Genomic DNA, 19654 nt, shown 5'->3' with positions numbered 1-19654 from the left:
TTTTCCCCTTTTTTTTCACTATTCCTTCATGGTTTTAGTTATACAAACACTGTAGCTATTTTGTAAACATGGGGTGGGAGAAGGAAGAAGGATAAGAAGATGAGAAAGAGAAGGAGCATATGAAGGAAGAAATAAGAGAGAATGGTACAGTTGGAATAAAGTCATTCTACTTCCATGACTCTACAATAACTTGCTCTGTAATCTTGTAAAAAGATATTTAACTATTCTGTGTTTCAATTTCCACCTTTGCAGTATGAGTAGCTTGGATATAATAAACACTACAACTCATTTCTTATTTTATATTTTATCATGTTAGTAGTAAAAAAAGTAAACAGAATATGATAAGACTGAGAAATGTTTATAAGACTAGATTTTTGATGAACCTCTCATATTCTGCATCTAATTTCTTAATTTCAGGAATGTTTGAAAATCTTACAAAGAATAGGAAAATATTTATTTTTCCTAGATAGAACACTACTTGTTCTGCATAAAGATTAAATTTTCAGTTCTCATTGTACTATCTCTGTTACTACTTTACTTTCTATAACACTTGTATGTAAGAGAGAAGAATGACACTTAAAAAAGAATATCCAATTTTATTTCAATATATAATTGAAACATTCATTTTTGATGATATTAAAGCTTTCTTGTGTGCAGTTAAATTCTGTTTCTCTGTTGCTTAAGAACCCAGGTGCAACCTCACACCTGCTGAGCCTAGTTCCTTCTCATCTAAGTTTGTTGCCTGTCTTCTTATACAAATGGTGATAATTTGAGCAGATTGAAAACAGTAATTGGGGTATAGGGATTTAGTCAATTAAAAAAAAAGAGAGAAAATTTCCTGCAAGGTGATTATCTAAAGCTCAGAGGTGTTCTTTTCTCTAAAAATGTACAGCCACACATTAGTCTTCCATTTTAATACCCTTCATGCCCAGGTCTCATCACAGAAGCCTAAATTTTATTCCTGTATTCTTTAAACCACTCTTGTACATGATGCTTTTCAAGCCAAATGGTCTGTGTTTACCATGTGAATAAAAGTATTCAAATCTCTTGAGATTTTCTTTTAGAGTAAGGCTATATATACAAGCTGCGGGCATCCAGGGAAAATTCTTGGTTAAAGAAAGAAAAATGTCTGGAGTAGGAGATGGCAACCTACTCTGTTGGACACGATTGAGTGACTGAACAGTAACAAAAACCAGTATTCTTATCGGGAAAATTCCGTGGACAAAGGAGACTGGTACATGGAACAAAGGAGACTACAGTCCATGGGGTTGAAAAGAGTTGGACACGACTGAATGACTGAGCACCACCAAAATTACGCATAACCCCCTAAATCTGAGCTTTCCAAAGCCCACTAACAGAAGCAACGACAATACAAATCTTAGTTGACACATTGCTAATAAAGAACAACATTCACAGCATATTTGGATGGCAGAATAAAGAGTTTATTAAAATCAAATTATTTGACCTTCCATCTATCTTTGGGAGGACTGCAAAACCGTAAATTCTATCTACCATTCAATTTGAATTTCTCATTAACTTTGTAGGTTGATAGAGTTAATTTATCACCTCCAGTCTGAGGGTTAGAGAGGTCAAGAATTGCCAGTGATCAGGAAATATTAGAATACTCTTCAATGGAGCAGATTAAGATAACAGATAATCAGGGTACAGAATCTAAATTTCTAAATGAATTTGGCTCTTCTACAAGTTAATCAGAAGAAGCCAGATCTACAGGTTGGTCAGTAGCAAGATGAATGGAAACTTCTGCAGGGAAAATTAATTGGGTGCCAGAATCTGGATCCACAGCCCAGGGAAGGGAAGCCACAGATGCCATAGCCCAGGCGTCTGAAGCCGCGGGGTCCACAGCCCACTGAGTAGCAGCTTCTGGATCCAGAGCTCAGGGAGCTGCAGCTGCTGGACCTGAAGCCCAGAGACCCAGGGAGAGTCGTCTGGCAGGGACTGGAGAACATGGGGGTCCTCGGGCGGCAGCAGGACGTCTGGCAGGGACGGGACACCACACGGAACGTCTGGGTCCTGATGGGCTCACAGCAGGTCTCCTGGCTGTAGAGAGAGGAGCCCAGCTGGCAGGAGCTGCGAGGGCAGAGGTCAGCGCTGTAGACCAGGTTGCTGGGGAAGGAGGAGCCACAGGAGGCGCCTGAGTAGCGCAGGTGGTCCCCGAGGGAGCGGGAGGAGAAGTTTCTAGAACAGCAGGTGTAGGACATATTGACAGGAGATGTGTGTTCAGCTGAGCTACAGCGAGAAGATCCTGGGTTTGAATGTAGCCTTCTGGACAGATGTGCTTATATATACTCTCAGCAAGAGGTGTGGTAACCTACAGGGTCATTTTTTCCATATTTGTGTTCCCTTGTTTACATGCGTGTAACTTAGCAATCTTCTCTATAATTGCAGTTGGAATGGTTCTCCCCATATTGTATTTATGGATGCTATAATTTTGGTGTTATAGCCAAGGCCAGTGAACTACACCTATGTTAGAAATGCTATGACTGTTTCACACTAATGCTTATTCCATCATAGTCAAGAAAGGCTTTCCTTTTCCTCTTGGCATAATCTTTGAGTGTTTTGCTTCTGTCAATGATGAGAAAATGCTTTTCTCAAATGGAAGTTTCATAAGATAAAATTATTTTTCTTCTTTGTCAATGGATCAGAGATGTAACTTTGGCTTAAATGAAGAACCTACTAAATACTGACTTTACTTGTTCCCATGTCTTCTCAGAGGATGAGATGGTTGGATGGCATCACCAACTCAATGGACATGAGTTTGGGTAAACTCCAGGAGTTGGCGGTGCATGGGGTCGCAAAGAGTCGGACACGACTGAGTGACTGAACTGAACTGATGTCTTCTCATCCTCCATTATTGTCCACCTATTGCATTCTATTATGCATGTGTCTCAGATACAATGGAGAGGAAAAATTATCAGCCAGGACATTTTTTTGAGTACCATTGATGGCTAGAACCAGAGAGAAACCTGTGTATCTATTTAGAGACTTGGTGATAGTGAGGGACAGAACCAAGACAGAGTCACAAGGGAAGGACAGTTTGGACCCTTATGAAAAACATCAAAGAGCTAAGAAATATTGAGATGAGGGGAGGAAACAATTGAGTTTCAGATTCAGTGGACCTGATATGAGACCTGTAGTCTTAACAGATTGGCATCTGTACATGTAGAAGCCCTAAGAATTTCCTTTTCAGATCTCCATCTACAGGAGTCTTGATTGACCAAGGACATCCTCTGGCTCCCTGCCCCTGCAACTCCATGCTATGGTGCAAAATCTAATACTGCATTGGTAGGAAAGCCTCTCTCTCTATAGGGCTGCTCCTAGGCAATGATAGGAGAGATATTAGAAGGCATCCTTCTTAGGACACATGCGATCCTTTGCTGGCCAACAATTGAGGATCTCCAATGGTCTTGAGAAACTGTCCACAATCTGTGGCTTCCTGGAGCATGCCTGTCTAATCTTTGTCACCCTAATGAGACTCTCATGGAAGTCTGACAAGTCTCCTAGCCTTCTTCCCCTCTTCCCAACATTCTTCTCTCACAGCCATTTCCTCATAAATCTTTGTACCTTTAGGTCTGTCTCGGGGTCATTTCTGCTAAAGCCCATCTTTCAGTCACCTCAACCTTAGGCCAGTTCTACTCATTTCTTGAGTACCATTTCACACATCAGATGGTGCATCGACTTTGATAAATCCTAAACTATTGTTTAGATATGTTAGATAGTATCACCGACTTAATGGATACGAATGTTAGCAAACTCCAGAAAATAGTGGAGGGCAGAGGAGCTTGGCACGCTGCAGTGCTTGGGGTCACAAAGAGTCAGACACAACTTAGTGACTGAACAACAACAACAGTGAAACAATTATCTCTTCAAATACTGTTTCCATCCCACTTTTATCTCCTTTTTTCCTGAGATTCCAATTATAAGCAAAATACACTATGAATTATATATATATATATATGTGTGCCTCTCGTAGTCTTCTCTCTATTTTCAGTCTTTTTGTCTTTTTTACCCTGTAGTTTGGGATTTCCCTCTATTCCATCTTCTAATTCACTAACTGTCTATTCAGTTTAGTCACTCAGTCATGTCCGACTCTGCAACACCGTGGACTGCAGCACACCAGGCCTCCCTGTCCATCACCAACTCCTGGATGTTGCTCAAATTCATGTCCACTGAGTAGGTGATACCATCCAGCCATTTTATCTTCTGTCGTACCCTTTTCCTCCTGCCTTCAGTCTTTCCCAATGAACCCATCAGGGTCTTTTCCAGTGAATCAGTTCTTTGCATCAGGTGGCCAAAGTATTGGAGCTTCAGCTTCAGCATCAGTCCTTCCAATGAATATTCAGGACTGATTTCCTTTAGGATGGACTGGTTGGATCTCCTTGTAGTCCGAGGGACTCTCAAGAGTCTTCTCCAACACCACAGTTCAAAAGCATCATCTATTAGGCAATGTTTAATCTACTGATAAAGCATTTCAATAGTTTTTCCAAATCAGTTATAATTTTATAAATTTCTAAACTTTCAGTTAGATTCTGTTGTCTAGTTTTCATTTTCTGCCCCAAATCCTCAAATTATCTTCAATTCTGAAACACAACTCTTCCTTGATAGCAATATTTCCCTGTTTCTTACTACTAAATTCATAACAAGTAGTTTAATGTCAAATTTTCCCAAGACTATTATATGGATTATGGACTTCAGATTGTATTTTCTGGTGCTATATTTTGTTCCAGTTTTATTTTGTTATATTCAGTATTTTTAATGTTACTATTTTTGGAAAGTTTATAATAGCTTTATTAGAAAATAAAATAATAAAATATTGCTATCAACCATAACATTACATTTGCTTGAGTCTGGAATATAGTTTATTTAATATATAGTCTGGAATATAGTTTTATTTTAACACTAAATATTTTGTGAATGAACTTTGAAAGTAGCTATTTATACATTCAGAATATGATAAAATTTAGTAAACTTTGTTTTTAACCTTTGATTCTATAGTTAAAGAGAAACTATATGTATATATACACACACATATATATATATATATATATGAAAAACAGAAGAGAGAGAAAATCTAAGTTAAATACATTAAAAGGAGGAAGGCAAAACAGTAGGGTGAGAACAGGAAGAGGAGAGAAAGAGATTTATACACCCTTCAGAAGAAAAGAGAACTGGAAAAAAAATCTTCACATATAGGCAGAAAACTGCAGCTCTGCAAATGCCAGGAAGTCAAAGCCTATGCAGAGAAAAACTAGAGATATTCTAAGACAATAGAAACCCTGCATTGCTGTTCAGTTGCTAAGTCATGTTCAACTCCTTGCGACCCCATGGATTGCAGCACACCAGGCTCCTCTGTCCTTCACTATCTCCCGGAGCTTGCTCAAACTCATGTCCATTGCATCAGTGATGCCATCCAACCATCTCACCCTCTGCCATCCCTTTCTCCTGCTGCCTTCAATCTTTCCCAGCATCAGGGTCTTTTCCAATAAGTTGGCCTTCACATCAGGTGGCCAAAGTATTGGAGCTGCAGCTTCAGCAGATGATAAAAGGAACAATATATCAAAATTCATAAAATATACTAATTTTGACATTTTTAATTATAAAGGCATTAGGGAATAAGTAATAATATCAGTGTAATAGAAAAAAATTTTTTCCTAACCCTTCTCTGTGTTTCACTTTCAATTGTTTCCTTCTCTCACCATACCAGTGTCTCCATCTTAACTAAATAGACATGGGCCAGATTGATTTCCCCTGGATAATATTTCAGCTGAGCCTCTTTTTTTGGCCATCTTATCTTATCTTTACATACACAGAAAGCTGTCTTTATGTTCCTAGCCATTTCTCTCTCAGTCTCTTATTTTATCTATTTTTGGTCTCCATTGGATTAGAGACATAGTGTATAACTGTGATCTTTGGTGTATTTTCTATTGCTGCCATAACAGATTACCGCCGAGTGATTTTGGAGAATGGGAGTAAATGGTGACAAAGTGGATCATTTCAGAAAAGCTTCGAAACTGTGCCTCTGATCCATTGTACCAGAGGAAAATCCATCTTATTCCACACTCTTAGGAGGAAAACAGTCACCAGCAAAACCAGATGTAGATACACAGGAAGCGGGTTAGCGTAAATCAGAAAAAAGCTTTCCTGGTCATGACGCTTCCCTGGCCATGATGGGATGTGCATTAGTAGGAAACAGTCATAGCATTTCTGACATAGCAGTAGTTCACTGGCTTTGGCTATAACAACAGAATTACAGCATCCATAAAAACAAATTCGAGAAACTATTCATATGCAACAACAATTACCGAGAAGTCTACTGAATTACACATATGCAAAAGAGGAAATCCCATGTAGGAATCATGATCCCTTGGTATGCCACACCCATCGCTGGAAGTATAAATATGCCACAGTGCAGGAGAGACATTCAAACTCAGAATCTTCTCACCGTAACTCAACTGAACTCACATCTCCTGTCAACATGTCCTACAGCTGCTGCTCTGGAAACTTCTCTTCTTGCTCCCTTGGGAGCTACCGGCGCTACCCATGTTCCTCCTTCCCCAGCAACCTGGTCTACAGCGCTGACCTCTGCCCCCGCAGCTCCTGCCAGCTGGGCTCCTCTCTCTACAGCCAGGAGACCTGCTGTGAGCCCATCAGGACCCAAACATTCCGTGTGGTGTCCCGTCCCTGCCAGACGTCCTGCTCCCGCCCGAGGACCCCCACGTTCTCCAGTCCCTGCCAGACGACTCTCCCTGTGTCTCTGGGCTGTAAGTCCAGCAGCTGCAGCTCCTTGAGCTCTGGATCCAGAAGCTGCTACGCAGTGGGCTGTGGATCCCGTGGCTTCAGACGCCTGGGCTATGGCATCTGTGGCTTCCCTTCCCTGGGCTGTGGATCCGGATTCTGCCCTCCAACCTACTTTTCGTCCAGTAGCTGCCATTCATCATGTTACAGACCAACCTGTGGATCTGGCTTCTATCGTTCAATTTGTTGAAGGTCTAAATCCTCTTGCATATTGAGATCAAAGTCTCTCTCAATGTAGCCATCGTTTTCCTTCTCACACTTACCACCAATCTTTTATTCTTAACTCATCATTTCCTTGCATCACCAACTTTTGAGGGACTCTAAACTTAGTGAGTAAACCAATATGAAGTCCTAATACCTGTACTATTGGATGGAAAATATACTATTGGATTTTCATGGGAAGCATTTGAAAATGAAAATTTTAATCTAATAAATTTACATCATCTGGCATTGAAATCTGGTATTGTTTGTCTTATTATCTTGCCTATAGTTTAATCAGGATTCGGGAATTTTAAATAAAGATCAATGTGCCTCTGAAACTGGATGTGAAAACACACATTTGAAAGATTTTAGCAAATTTCCATTGTCATTTCATATGTTTCCTAGTGGGAGTAATTATTTCCTGGAGGCCCATATTTTATTAGCCTCAATATCAGTGATATTTGCCTGAAGATGGAGGCATGGATTTCTGCTAATAGTGGAAAACAGAGAAACTGGTGTTAACTAGAAATGCAGGCAATAAGAATCCAGTATAATTTACAAGATGAGATAATATGTAGACCAAAAACATACTGAAAGTCTAGTATCTGAATGTAGATTTTCAGCTATGAGAAAAAATAAGCCTTTAAACAACTCCAAGGATAGATGCTTTGTTCTCTGTTGGTTGGTGTAAGTGCCATAATCCTTCCCTGAGCCTGGTCCCAGCGCATGATCCATTAACTGAGCCATACCTGTGAACATTCGTAAAGAGATTCACAATGATTTTAACTGGGGAGTAACAGGGTTAAGGAGTGGGTGCTAATTCTCTCCAGTCGTATCTCACTTTTTGCAACCCGTGGATTGTATCCCACCAGGCTCCTCTGTCCGTGGGATTTTCCAGGCAAGTATACTGAAGTGGGTTTCTGTTTCTTTCTCCAGGGAATCTTCCTGACCCAGGGATCGAACTAGTGTCTCTTATGTCCTCTGCACGGACAGTGCCACCTGGGAAGCCCGCTGGGTTAAGGAGATGTGGGATAACCTCCCGATGCTTCCTCAAGGCTCAACCTGAATTACTAACAGCAACACACATGGAGCAGTGTTGAATAAACATCTGTATCCTCTAGTCTTAGGCTGTATCCTTTTCCCCCTAAAGCAGAGCTGAAGTCAAAATCTTGAGTACAGACTGTGTATTTGTCACAAGATACCAGGCAACTGGGGCTTCCCAGGTGAGGCTAGTGGTCAAGAACCTGCCTGCCAGTGCAAGAGACATAAGAGATATGGGTTCGATTCTTAGGTCAGGAAGATCCCCTAGAGGAGGGCATGGCAACCCACTCCAGAGTTCTTGCCTGGAGAATCCCACAGACAGAGGAGACTGGTGGGCTACTGTCCAGTAGATTGCACAGTCAGACGGCTGAAGCAGCTTAGCGCACACGCCTGCACAGCATGCATCAGGCAAATAGTATGGGAGACTATGGAAGGTGAAAGAATCAAAGAGAAAAAATCCTACAAAGGAACATATTTTTTGTTGTTGTTGTTGCTGACTTTATGATGGTCAATGAGGACTCAGTCTTTCAAGGTCTTTTTAGGAACATATGGTATGATTTTGGAATTGTCCACCCCTGGATCTGATCAACAAACAGGGAGAATCATTTATCCATCAACTTGTGCTTCCCATTGCTGGAATTTTGCCTGGCTGTGTATTAATTTCCCGGAACCTCATTAAACATGTGAGAGGATTCACAGTGTGTTCCTTTTGTATCCCCGGCTGTGACCTCTGGGAACCCAGGTAGAGAGTGAAAGAAATGTTGTTTATGCCGGAGCGGTGATACTGTCAGTGCAAAGAGGGTTGAAACTTGCATGAAATTGTTTCAGGCACCATAGCTGTGTCTGGGATCACAGTTGGAAGAACACAAAAATAACAGAGGGTACAAGGGGTACCCAATACACAATGTGCATTTAATGCTCAAACATCCTCATGAGAAAGACAAACATTATGTGCTATAGACCTTTCCAGACACAAGAGAAACAAAAGTCAAAAAGATTTAGAAATTTGCCTGTTTGTTCATCAAAGATCTAGTAGAATCCCATCTCTTGAATTAACCTATTCTTGTTCTTTCCTGAGCTTTTTTTTGTTACCCACTTTTTCAACCAAGAGCCTTGAGTATACCTCCTACTACAGAGATAGCTTTATCTGAATAGACTTCAGCTCCTTTGGATCTAGTTTCATTAACCTCATGAGTAGTATTCATAACAAAGAGAAAAACAAAAATACGTGTAGAGTTTAGGAGAAGAACGTTAAGGAAAAATGAGCTAATTTCTCTTAAAAAGATTTGCATTAACCATAATACTTAATAATAGACCAAGAGAAATACATGATTATCCTTCAGGAAGATATTGCTAGAAATTCTGAGTGCAATGACAAACCCCATATTATTCACTTTACTTATCATTATTGATGTCACATTAAAATGTTCCCTTCCTCAATAACTACCACTATGAATAAGAATCGTAAAAAAACAAAACAAACACACACGCAAAACCTCTCTTTCACAGTCACACATGCATAATTTTAATACCAGCAACCCCAAAATTGAAGATTAGCTTACTGCTAATATTTTTTTTAAATAAGAGATAAAGGTGATTTCTATATAACTTGACAGATTTCTTCTCTTCCCTCTGAATTCTCCCAACATAAACACTGTCACTCCTAGAAGCTTTTCTCTGAAAATTAAAAAAGAAAAAAGTAAAATTGCCAAACCATGACGTCTCACTAATCTGTTAACTGCATTCCCATTTTGGTGACTCAGACTGAAGGACCAAGGAGTCAGTCAGGATAGAATCATGGGGAAGTCCTTGAGAGGGAGAAGTAGTGTAACTGGACGTCAAAGTAACATAGAACGTGGAATAAAGACTTCAAATCAAGCATGGAAGAATGTATCCCCCGCCGTGTGTGCTTTGTTATATAAAATAACATACTAATGACATAAAAATCAACAACAGAAAAGTCACCAGGAAAATAAAAATACAACAGAGGTGGAAGAGGTGATAGATGAGGTAAGGGAAAACATGCCAAAAGCACCTACTCTGGGTATACACAAAAAAAAGCTTTAAGACTACAGCTTCTACATTGAATAGCAAACTATTACAGCATGTTTGGATCCAATTATGGTTATATATTTACAGCAATGACAACTGTATTTTTTCTTCATGGGGATCTTACATGATTATTTTTACCATGATGTGGTCCTTCAGCAAAATTTTTACTTTTATTGTTACTGAGACAACCAGTCATTTTATCTTTGATTTGAATTTTTTAAATAATTTTTCATTAGAGCTGCCAGACTATTATGAACTTTCTTTAGCTTTCTTTGGACTGGATGAAGAAATCAAATCACTATTGGAACTGAGTCATTTTTGACTTGGCGCATTTAACAATAATGACATAATAGTGGTTTCATTAATCCTTAGTGAAGCTTGTCTTTCGTTAATGGAAGAGCACATCATCAACTACTGACTGCTTCATCTGTGCTTTTGTTGTTTGGGTGTGTGTGTGTGTGAATGCACGCATGCATGCATGCATGTGTATGTTTTACCTGTACAAGAAAACTTAGGATTTAACATGGTGAATATTATTTAGAGTAGTTATTTGACCTAAATGAATCCTATGCATCAGAGTGATATATGAACAGAGTTTTTATGACTGCTGGTGATAAATAATCATTTTTGGAAGTAATCTTTTTAAAACTTCTGTCTTTTTAAACAGATACTGATGCTTCTCCAGCAAAATTGTCTCTTTGACTTTTCATCTGGTAAGTGATACTTCTGACCCCGTGGTGGAGAGTAAATGTCAAGAAATTGCTCTACAAGTCATATTTCACCATCAACTTGCTTTAAGAATAGAAACTAAGCATTCACGCCTTTAAATTAAAATATGAACTTTTAGCTTTAGTTCATTGATCCTAATAAGATATTTTTTCTGCAAAGTCTAAAAAATAAAAATTCTCCCAAACAATAAAATAAATAGTTGTAGATTTAAGCAGTACAATATGCGGCCAAGCCACTGCAGCAAGAGCATTTAGATTAATCTTTATATGCTATGTGCTTGTGCACGCAGTAATTTCTGACTCTTCGCGACCCCATGGATGGTAACCCGCCAGGCTCCTCTGTCCACAGGATAGTTTTCAGGCAAGAATACTGGAATGGGCTGTCATTTCCTGCTCCAGGGAATCTTCCCGTCTCAAGTGTCTAACCCGAGTCTCTTGGCCTCCTCCATTGGCAGAGGGATGCTTTACCATTGCACCACCCGGGAAGCAAGTATATGCTGAGTACCACCCTCAGTTTTATGCCCGTATTTTATGTACGCCTAATCAGTAATCCTAAATTTCTCACTATCTCCACCTACTGGTAGCTTGGTGTATATTATTGCATCTTGGAGGATGTGGAAATGGCCATCGCAGTACTGGCTAGGTTACTCATGTCAATGTATGGCAAAACCAATACAATATTGTAAAGTAATTAGCCTCCAATTAAAATAAATAAATTTATATTAAAAAAAGAAAACAGCAAATGAACCTCTGCCAAGACTTGAACATGTGAGCTGTCCTACCACTGTATTTAAGTGTAATGTGTTTTCTGTGATCCCTCAGCAATGAAAGGAGTAGTTCTATTTTTTTCAGGCAGAGCAAAGCATATGATATGGCTTGTCTTCAGATTTAACACCGGTTAAAGTAAAAACTTTTCACCCTGTATGCATCTTATAAGCACTCCACTAGATGCAGCCATAGCAAAAGCAAAGCGGAAGTTTCCTAAACCAATCATCACTTATGTTAACTCAATTATTCATTACATATAAAACGTGAGAAATCTAAGACAATTACCAAGTGGGACTGGATGCTGAGACAAACAGAATAAACCAAGACATATGGTTACTCTGTGGGTGAGAATCTAGGTCATCTGTACCTTTTAGTAATATTGTCCTTGACTTAATGGATAAAAGTTTGGAACATAACTGCTGACTCGGGTGTGATCAGCTGCCTAAACATTTAGTTAACTGTTGTAACATGAGAATGTTTGCATTGTTTTTGAGTTTCATATTCCATTTGTTTGTTTTTTCTCTAAGTTAATCTCATCAACAGAACAACTTAAAAAGTGGCTGCAAACCAACTGTGTTAATGATTGTACAAAAAATGCTGGGCTTACTTCTAATAAGTATTGGGGATGTATTAGATGTTTTCAATCATAAATTAATTAGCCATTTCATTTGCTTGAAAGCAGGAAATCTGGGGCAACTGAAATTCTCACCAAATATAACTCACTAACTTCTTACTGAATATATTATTTTAGAATCTATCTATGAGTAATCTTTCTTCCAAAATTATGTGATGTAGTCAATTGAATATACCTTATAATTTATAATTATTTATATAGAAATGCACAAGTTTCTAACCCCCTACAAAACCAAAGGTCACAGTTACTTGTAGTCTTAAAATGTAGTCTTAAAAATGTAATTTCAGATTTTACCATATTAACAGAATGTTAATACAGAAGGAGTAAACATGAAAGATGTAATAATTTCTTCCAAACCTAAAGGACACTGAACAATTTTACTTTTTAAATTGAAAAAATTTAAATTATGAATACAAGATGCAGAAATATACAGCCAGATATTTAGAATTAGATTTGAAGACACGTCCGAAGTTGCTTCAGTTGTGCCTGTTTGTACCCTGTGAACTGTAGCCCGCCAGGCTCCTCTGTCCATGGGATTCTCCAGGCAAGAACACTGGGGTGGGCTGTCATGCCCTCCCCCATTGACGAAACGAAGCAAGCAAAATGATAAAACCAATATATGGATGTCATATACCATACTTTATTTAAACTTAAACGTTTTCCCTACTAGTAAAATTTGAAATAGATGCATTTGGGGAAATAACAGGAGAAATGAACAGGAAATAAATGTGCTTCAGTATCGCATGTCTATATAGCTACAAGGTAGTAGTTATGGCACCTTTCTTCAATGAATACATTTTCAGTTACTGGTATTGAAATTAGTCCTAATCCATAATAGGTAACAGTAGAAGTCAAATTTATAAGCTAAAGGTAAAACAAGAGGTCAACAGATAGTGTAGATCTCAATATTGCAAGCATCGCATTACAATTCTAGATGTAGTAGGTATTGTATTCAAGTATGATATTAGTAGAAGCCAGATCCACAGGTCGGTTGGAAAGAAAGACACCGGCCACTCCTAGAAGAGAAGGTCGGACGGTAAAAGCTGGATCTACAACTTAGGGATGAGAAAATGTTGGGGCTAACTGATTGGAAACCACCGGTTCCAAACCCCAAAGATGGGAAGACCTGACCAACAGATTGAAAGTTACTGGAACCGAAGCCCAGAGACCCAGGGAGAGTCGTCTGGCAGGGACTGAAGAACGTGGAGGTCCTCGGGCGGTAGCAGGACGTCTGGCAGGGACTGGACACCACCGTCTGGGTTCTGATGGGCTCGCAGCAGGTCTCCTGGCTGTAGAGAGAGGAGCCCAGCTGGCAGGAGCTGGGAGAGTAGACGTCAGCGCTGTAGACCAGGTTGCTGGGGAAGGAGGAGCCGCAGGAGGAGCCTGAATAGCGCAGGTGGTTCCGGAGGGAGCGGGAGGAGAAGTTTCCAGAGCAGCAGTTGTAGGACATCTTCGCAGGTGATGTGAGTTACGATGGGAAGGTCTGAGTCTGAATGTCACTTCTTGGACAGGGGCATTTATATATCTTTATCCTTGGCTGTGTCATCCACGTGGCTCATAAAAACAAGTTACCATCATCTTTTTAATTGAATCCAAAAGATCAGTGTAGTTATACACATGGAGTGTTTGTGGTTTCACAGCTGAAGAGTATAATCATGTTTGTGCCTTGAAATTCAGGTAATAGTATGAAATCTTCAAAGCTCTTAGTCATCCTTTTCTACCAAAGTCGCCAAGCAGATCACTCAGAAAACTTTAGAGGCAGTGACGGGGCTGAGGGAAGCTGGCTTAATTAAAAATAATTGAATCCCCTTTCACAATCTGTCTCGAAATTGTTGCCATCTGGAGAGCAAAATTGCTAACTGATCTACTCAAAGTCGTTTTTTAAACATGAGCATACACTGATGGTTACCAGGAAGTGTTGGGTTTACCTAATGGGTGATGCCAGAAAGAAGTGGCAATGGTAACACTGGAGATGTAGGACGATTATTTTTTTAATTGAACCTCGATGTTAATGGCTTTCATGTAATATTAAATGAGAGATCCCCTTATTTCTGATGCTTCTGCTTAAAACTGTATGCAAACTAGCAAGAGTCATCTTAGCTATTCACTCTTTTATGTGTGCGTGTGTGTGTGCTAAGACGCTTCAGTCATGTCTGAATCTTTGCAACTCTATGACTGTAATCCACCAGGCTCTTCTGTCCATGGGATTCTCCAGGCAAAAATATTGGATTGGATTGTCATGCCCTCCTCCAGGGGATCTTCCTGACACAGGGATCAAACCCTGGGTCAGGCACCTCATATTCTGGCAGGCAGGTTCTTTTCCACTAGCACCGCCTGGGAAGCCTGTGCATTTACTGTGGAATGAGTTAAGTAGTATAAATTTCTTTCTATTGTTTTGAAAAGTCAGAGGTTATTTATCTAAGATACTTTTCAGTTCAGTTCAGTTCAGTCACTCAGTCATGTCCAAGTCTTTGTGACCCCAGGAATCACAGCACGCCAGGCCTCCCTGTCCATCACCAACTCCCCGAGTTTACTCAGACTCATGCCCATTGAGTTGGTGATGCCATCCAGCCATCTCATCCTCCGTCATCCCCTTCTCCTCCTGCCCCCAATCCCTCCCAGCATCGGGGTCTTTTCCAATGAGTCAGCTCTTCGCATGAGGTGGCCAAAGTACTGGAGTTTCAGCTTCAACATCAGTCCTTCCAATGAACACTCAGGACTGATCTCCTTTAGGATGGACTGGTTGGATCTCCTTGCAGTCCAAGGGACTCTCAAGAGTCTTCTCCAACACCACAGTTCAAAAGCATCAATTTTTCGGCACTCAGCTTTCTTCACAGTCCAACTCTTACATCCATACATGACCACTGGAAAAACCATAGCCTTGACCAGACAGACCTTTGTTGGCAAAGATACTTTTAGAGACATCAAAAAATAAGAACAAAATATGTGACAAAAATGCCCAATGTATTTCTCTCTCTACTCAGGGGCAATGTTTTCCACCAAAAGACTCCCTAAAATCTGGAAAATGCCTTTGTTTTAAAGAAATTTTATAAGGTATTTGCCTTGAAGTATTTGACCAATGTAGCCATCTTAAGGAGATTCTTCATCTGCCTCTGAAAGCAACATACATGACTTTGACTTAAACTGTTCTTAGGTGTTTCTGACAAGTCTTACACAATTTCTAAAGTAGTGGTCATCTTTTGGTGTTATTCTATGACTTGAATTCCTTCTCTGTGTAGTAGGGTAATGCAGATTGACACCTTGAAGAAGAGAGATTGAGAAGCTTTATCTTCCTGTGGCTTCTGCACTATTCGATTTGTTCATATCATAGGAAAAAAAACATTTCCCTTCTACCTTTGAACAAAGTACTTGTGGCAAAAAAATTCCATTTTGTTGAGAAAAGAATGTTCAGTATTATTTAATATCTTATCTCATAGAATATTCTTCTACAGAAATAGCCTATATGAGTGGATGATATTGAAGCAAGCAAATTCAATCTAGCTGAGTGAAATATTTATATGGATGTTTTGACATTATGAACAAAATAGGAAGGTTTGGAATCTACTAGAAAGCAATTTTCTATTCATAATTAAGAAGCCTGATAAATAAGAATTGTTTATTTTAGAAACAGAGCACAGGCTATGTTACCTACCAAATATATGGAATATGACTGAAGACCAATTTGTGTACTGAAACATTCAAAGTCATAAAGTCTATAATTTAGAAGGGAGTTTAGCAGTTACCTCCAGTACTCTGCCACATTGGAATCCCATTTACAATATCTTATCAGATGGATATCTAATAAGTGCCCCCAAGATGGACATCTCAATTACCTGCAAAAGTAACTTGTTTTAGATTCTCAGTTGAATCTTTCCTAAAAACTTCCATTTAGTAATCTCAAATCTTCATAGAATGAGTCTCAGCTCATTTCCACTGGATAATATATCAGTTTTTGAAGACGGATATCTTAAGAGATTTGCCCATCACCACAGTTTATTTTAATCTGTTCTCTGTACACATGTGCTGCTCTATTTACAGTTAGCAATGATGAACTTTATGGGAGAGTCTAGAAAAAATACTTGTATTAGTTCTCTATGAAAAATATATAAATAAAAATATATATGATTTATAATTATATACATCCATAAAATTGAATATATTTACCACATCAGAGGTAAATTCAAAAGGATTCATTCTCTTTTTTATATTAGCATTCATTTTAGTACTCTCTACCCTCATTTCAATCTACAAAGGTCATTTTAATTATGATTTTTTTTAATTTGATCTTTCTGTGAAGTTTACAGCTAGTAGGCATTTTTCTTACTTCTTGATTTTACTTACCTTCTTTGGTAAAAATCCCGCCATATGAGAGAAAACTAAGGGACTAAAGGTTCATTTTTTTAATGTATAGAGCTTATTATTTTGTTCTGAATGATGTCAACACCACTAAAAAATGACTTTAACTTTATGTGGAGATTTTTTTTTGAAAATTAAACTTATTGATGTGATCTCTCAAGAAGCAAGTCAACTTCAGAATAAGGATTTCTTAAGCATTTTTACAATGGAAACGTCAAAGCACTGCTGAAAATATGGAGCCCTTATTCTTAAATCAAAAACTCACACATACAAGAGCAGCTTAGTTACCTATGCTATAAGCAGACTAGAATATAAATGTGTTAGATGCTCATTTAACATTTTTACCAATTAAGGATCATAAGTGGGTTATTTTTTCTATAAAGTAAACAAGATTTGGGATGTAAAACAGATATTGATTTTTTCCCCCCTCTATTCCTAAACTTGGAACAAAATGAACGTTCCCTCCTTATTACGAAGTACTTTTTAGAGCTTTAAACACAACAAAGTTCTCACTGTGTTAGCCGCTTAATACACTATCTTGAAGGATAGGATGAATAAAACCCCAATCTTACAGGTACAATTATGGTGCAATCAGAGTCACCTACCCAAGCTAGATGAATGAGAAATAACATTTTTGCTTCATGAACAACTGCTTTGAAAATCTAATGAAATTCTTTCATTTAAAAGTCTGTAATCATGAAAAAGGTCTTTGAAGGTTAATGCATTTCATTTTGACTGGAGCCTAATTAAGCGTTCTTATTAAAATGAACACATGTTATTACACCCATTGCTAGAGTATTTAAGTATCTGGTGTAGAAGGTAACATTCACAGTCATGAACTTCCCTGTGCAACTCAGCTGAACTCAGAACTCCTGACAGACAACATGTCTTTCAACTGCAGCACAGGAAACTTCTCCTCCCGTTCCCTTGGAGGTTACTTGGGGGTCCCAGTTTCCACCTGTGAGTCCTTCTACCCCAGCAGTGTTATCTACTCCCCCAGCACTTTCCAGCTGGGCTCCACTCTCTGCGGTGGCTGTCAGGAGAACTTCTTTAGGCCCATCAGCTTCCAGACACCCTGTGCTGTGACCAGATCTTTCCAGACATCCTGCTCCCGTCCACAGAATTTCATCTTCCGCCGTCCCTGCCAGACAACTTACACTGGATCTCTAGGGTTTGGAAATATTGGCATTGGGTCTTTTGGTTGTGGAAATACTGGCTTCCAGTCTCTGGGCTGTGGATCCAACTTCTGCTCCCCAACTTACATTTCCTCCAGGAGTTGCCGGTCATCTTGTTACTAACCAGCCTTTAGCTCATGCTTTTGTGAATCAACTTTCTGAATGACTCCAGTCACCTCATGGTTATATCTACGCTTTATGAAGTTTTAACCCTCGGCATTTCCAATATCTTTGATAACTGACCATCTTCATCATCGGGACTTGCTATCACAGTCCTTCTGGAAGCATACAATTCACTGTGGACAAAGCAATCTTGACCTTCTAATCAGACGTATGAGATATGTCTTGAATTTTCATTCCTGAGCCAATGCTCAGAATCATTCCTGTTGTTGTCTTACTCAGAATCCTCTTTTACTACTTTACTCCTAAGACTCTTTCACTTGTGCATTTCAAATATATACGACATTTAAAATAAACTTATTTCTTTAGAATGAATTACAGCATTCCATTTTTTAATTCATATGGTACATTTAGTGAATGCATCCAGTACCTTCAACTGTGTTCACTAGCTAAACATTTTGTTCCTGTTTTCTTTGTTTCATTAATATTTTGCTGTGTAGAAAAAGGAAGTTTAGAGAATCTAAATATATGGCACATTTTATGTCTTAAGAGATTTATATCCTCTCCTAGGTGCATTTTTTTTTCATCTAATTACTTTAGAAATTTCATTTTTAGGTAGACATTTGTTGAAAAGTACTTATTGAGTTCTGGTTATAGTCCAGGCATTCATGCTGAATGAAGACTTAAATTCCCTCCCTTCACAGAGTTCACACACACACACAAGTTTAACAAGTTTAACTTACTGTCATTTAGCAAGTGCAATAATGTCTATAAAAGCATGTTTCAATGGGAACACAAAGAACAGGAAGTTCAGAAAAGGGTGAGAATATCATGCAAAACTGATCAGTGACAATAATGTTATTAGTTCATGCAAAAAATAAACCATGCTCATGTAATGTGTTAGTTGCAGTCCTTTGAGAGATAGCTATGGTCTAGGATTTGACATGACATATTTGAGGAAAATACCTGCAGGTGAAAATGGGGAGATAGCTAGAGGATTCTGGGAGAGCTGTCAGACAGCAATGCCGGTCTGAACTCAGTGGAGGGACGATGGAAGGAAGGAAGCTTGGGTTAGAATAACTTTCTTCAGGCCAGTTCTAAGTTTTGATGAGTCACTTGCAAGTCACAGAGACAGCCCTGCCTGCATATCCTTGCCAAGTTCAGTCACTGGCCAAGAACAGGTCACAGCATGACCTTGGCATAAATGTGGGGGCACACTCAGAGACTAACAGCTGGGGCTGTAAGTCAGTTATGCTCCCTGCAGTGGGACATATGAGAGCTACATTTCCATAGCTTCCATGTTCAGAAATGCATCCTGATTTCAAGTAAGCCAAAGTAATGACCAATAGCAAAACAATAAATGAAAACAGACTTTTCCATGAATTGCATTCAATATACTTTGTTTCATTTCCATTGATCCAAAAAAAGAAGGACTAATTACTGTATTAGATCCTGTATAGGATGCATTGAGTGAAAGTCAAACCCTGCAATGGAATGTGAGGAAAGAATTGAGAATTATTGGAGGGCTATGCTTGATTTCCAGAGAAGGCAATGGCACTCCACTCCAGTACTCTTGCCTGGAAAATCCCATGGATGGAGGAGTCTGGTAAGGCTGCTGTCCATGGGGTCACTAAGAGTCAGACACGAGTGAGTGACTTCACTTTCACTTTTCGCTTCCATGCATTGGAAAAGGAAATGGCAACCCACTCCAGTATTCTTGCCTGGAGAATCCCAGGGACGGCAGAGCCTGGTGGGCTGACGTCTAT

General features: G+C 39.1%; 4 protein-coding genes across 4 annotated transcripts; 2 read left to right on the top strand and 2 right to left on the bottom strand.

The window, feature by feature from the left end:
* Positions 1–1562: 1562 nt before the first annotated feature.
* On the bottom strand, positions 1563–2234 carry LOC122687510 (keratin-associated protein 13-1-like). Its single transcript, XM_043893038.1, has one exon. The coding sequence runs from the start codon at positions 2217–2219 to the stop codon at positions 1737–1739; it is 483 nt and encodes a 160-aa protein (XP_043748973.1). The 5' UTR covers positions 2220–2234; the 3' UTR covers positions 1563–1736.
* A 4208-nt stretch (positions 2235–6442) lies between these two features.
* Positions 6443–7119, top strand: LOC122687529 (keratin-associated protein 13-1-like). Its single transcript, XM_043893067.1, has one exon. The coding sequence runs from the start codon at positions 6494–6496 to the stop codon at positions 7001–7003; it is 510 nt and encodes a 169-aa protein (XP_043749002.1). The 5' UTR covers positions 6443–6493; the 3' UTR covers positions 7004–7119.
* Positions 7120–12857: 5738 nt separating this feature from the next.
* LOC122687416 (keratin-associated protein 13-1-like) lies at positions 12858–13739 on the bottom strand. The gene has a single exon (XM_043892908.1). The coding sequence runs from the start codon at positions 13685–13687 to the stop codon at positions 13202–13204; it is 486 nt and encodes a 161-aa protein (XP_043748843.1). The 5' UTR covers positions 13688–13739; the 3' UTR covers positions 12858–13201.
* Positions 13740–17428: 3689 nt separating this feature from the next.
* On the top strand, positions 17429–18263 carry LOC122687488 (keratin-associated protein 15-1). Its single transcript, XM_043893017.1, has one exon. The coding sequence runs from the start codon at positions 17478–17480 to the stop codon at positions 17889–17891; it is 414 nt and encodes a 137-aa protein (XP_043748952.1). The 5' UTR covers positions 17429–17477; the 3' UTR covers positions 17892–18263.
* The last annotated feature ends 1391 nt before the right edge of the window (positions 18264–19654 follow it).

Source organism: Cervus elaphus, chromosome 31, assembly GCF_910594005.1.
Source record: "Cervus elaphus chromosome 31, mCerEla1.1, whole genome shotgun sequence".
NCBI lineage: Eukaryota > Metazoa > Chordata > Mammalia > Artiodactyla > Cervidae > Cervus > Cervus elaphus.
The sequence above is the reverse complement of the archived record's forward strand: the minus strand, read 5'-3'. Positions and strand labels throughout refer to the sequence as shown.